This window comes from Aplysia californica, unplaced genomic scaffold, assembly GCF_000002075.1.
Source record: "Aplysia californica isolate F4 #8 unplaced genomic scaffold, AplCal3.0 scaffold00134, whole genome shotgun sequence".
In the NCBI taxonomy this organism is placed as follows: Eukaryota; Metazoa; Mollusca; class Gastropoda; order Aplysiida; family Aplysiidae; genus Aplysia; species Aplysia californica.
In genome coordinates, this window is record NW_004797404.1 from 495,355 (window position 1) to 497,683 (window position 2,329).

The 2,329-nt window shown below is 43.8% G+C and overlaps 1 protein-coding gene across 1 annotated transcript in view; it reads right to left on the reverse strand.

Annotated features, from left to right (window-relative positions):
* Nucleotides 1-2,329, reverse strand: part of LOC101864684 (ruvB-like 2) — a gene marked incomplete in the record, with an annotated part of 26,534 nt that overhangs the window by 21,750 nt on the left and 2,455 nt on the right. Inside the window, 1 exon segment of the mRNA XM_013081517.2 lies at nt 2,043-2,097. Coding sequence (XP_012936971.1) covers nt 2,043-2,097 — 55 coding nt within the window.

A 2,329-nucleotide genomic window follows, 5' to 3' on the forward strand; every position in this document is an offset into this window, starting at 1 on the left:
TCAAATATAGAATACAACAGTACTCTCAGTGACCCATGTTAAGGCTCACAATCGTTGTAAAATGGTCTCCCTCCACTCTAGAATGAACTGACGTGACCCCTTGGTGGGTTTATGACATAAGGCGAGCAAAGTGTGGTTAACCCTGATGACCTATCACAGTGCATAGTGGCATGAGGCATGCCATTTTCACGAATTATCCTATCATGAGTCTCAAGATCTACGCTTATCCAGCTGCCCCTCTCCTTTACCTGTCGAAAATTTATAACTTGCCATCTCTGACCGAGTCCCCCCCCCCCCCCACCCCAACCGCCTTTGTCGTTACGCACCATTACGTTGTGAACACACCAATTAAAATTCAGTCTGTCTCGCAAATTCGGGAGTAGAGACAACTGCTGCAATGGTCGGGGAAGAATTCACAGTTCAATGTGATCCCGCCTGGAGCGAACATATAGTCCCTACCCACCCAGCGAGTGATGTAAGTTTAGGGTGAGAGCTCAGGTGTGAGTGCGATACGTGGGGAAAACAAACGTGTCGGTCAGTTCACACCTCGGTGTGATCCCGTCTGGGGCAAACATTGCATCGCTTCATCGAGTTTTACAACATGTATGTGATCACATTCACGATATCTTTGACGCGACGGACAGTTTATTGATCTCAACTTTTCCCCCTTGGTTGATCGGCTGTGCCCGCCCGAGATTTTGTTCCGCAAATTATACATGTAATCTGAAATGCAGGATCTTAGCTGAATGTAGACCTTTTTAAGAGAGAATCAGAGCGGGATCTTAGGGGTGACTTTTGTATAGTAAAAATTCTGTTTTCTTAAAACAGCGGGATCCTAGGCGAACCGGGATCGTAAGCGGTGGGATCTTAGGCGGAGACTACTGTACATATAATTTACTATCACCTACCCAATGAAACGGGAACCCTTTAGTTACAAACACATGGCTTACTAGGTTTGAGTATGACAGATCCCGATTCCATACAAGGCCTGCACCAAAGCGCGCATTGCAGAGAGCTTGAGATCTAGATAGTAGTAATCAAAATTCTGAAAAGTAAAATCTGCTTCCAAGTTTAGTTTTTGTCATCCGGTGTTGCCTTCACCCTCCCCCCCCCTTCCCCAGCGTGCGTCTTTTAAAAATAAATAAATCAATAATCCCCCCATTCCCGAGTCCTATACTTCGCAGCGCTCAGACTTTGCATGAACTTTGGTGACCTCAACCATCGCGATACTCACGATGTGACGAAAATGCACAGGTTCAATGACCGGTCACGATGGCGAGCCCGACAAGAAGCTTGTATAACTTTCCTTTTCTTTCTTTTTTTTCCACAAGTGACAGCACAGGACAAACGATTTATTTTCATGGCGACACAGCGTTTGTAATGCAGAACCTGCATGTTAGAAATGTGGCGCTATCAGACTACTATAGGTCCTACCGGCAAAGTTCTAAGTGGCAACGAAAAGCGAAAGTAGATCTTGATTTTTCCCGATCGAGCTTCGGTATCGCACATACACTCCACTTGTTGCCGCCATAGCTGCCTGTGTGTGGGTAACGTACTCTCAGGCCGGGAAAGGCCGAATGAATTTTATATCACAACCGCGACCGGCAAAAATGAACTCAAGGACGTTATCGGATTTGGTTTTCAATTTTCGAGAACGTTTATGTATTTTCCCGGGTCTTTCACGGGGCAATTTACAGATTTCTTCAAATTCCCGTTGCATTCCGGGTCTCGGCGATTTTTTTCAAATGACCGGGTAATTCCAGGGGCCCCCGGGATCCCCGGGGCCTGGCAGTCACCCTGTACACGTGTTCTTGTCCGATCTGGCAAAATTCAAGGAGTTTTCAAGGAGATTTTTCCTTGAATGCAAATTCAAGGAGTTTTCAAGGACATTTTCCTTTGAATGCAAATTCAAGCAGTTTTCAAGGACTCCTTGAATTCAAGGAGGCCGCGGGAACCCTGATACTCCATAGTGGAGATAGTTCTATATCCCCCATACCACAACATTTTCAAATGCATGGTATATTTTGCATCCCATACTTTACCTATGCGCTCTATGCGGGTCACTTCCCTGATCTCTTGAACTTTCTCTGCTGTTGCCTGAAATAGATGAAAAATTATATTTATATTTAATAAGGAAAAAAAAATTAATTAAAAAATTTTTTTAAAATGTTCGTTTGAAAAGAAAACATACACAGTTAAACTAAAGACAAACTTGTGCATTTGATAAACTTAAGACATTTATTGTAACGGTCAATAAAAATAAGTAGCAAATGCACATTTAGAATTTAAAAAGACATAATTTTCAAAGAAACCCCCCCCCCCCCCCCCA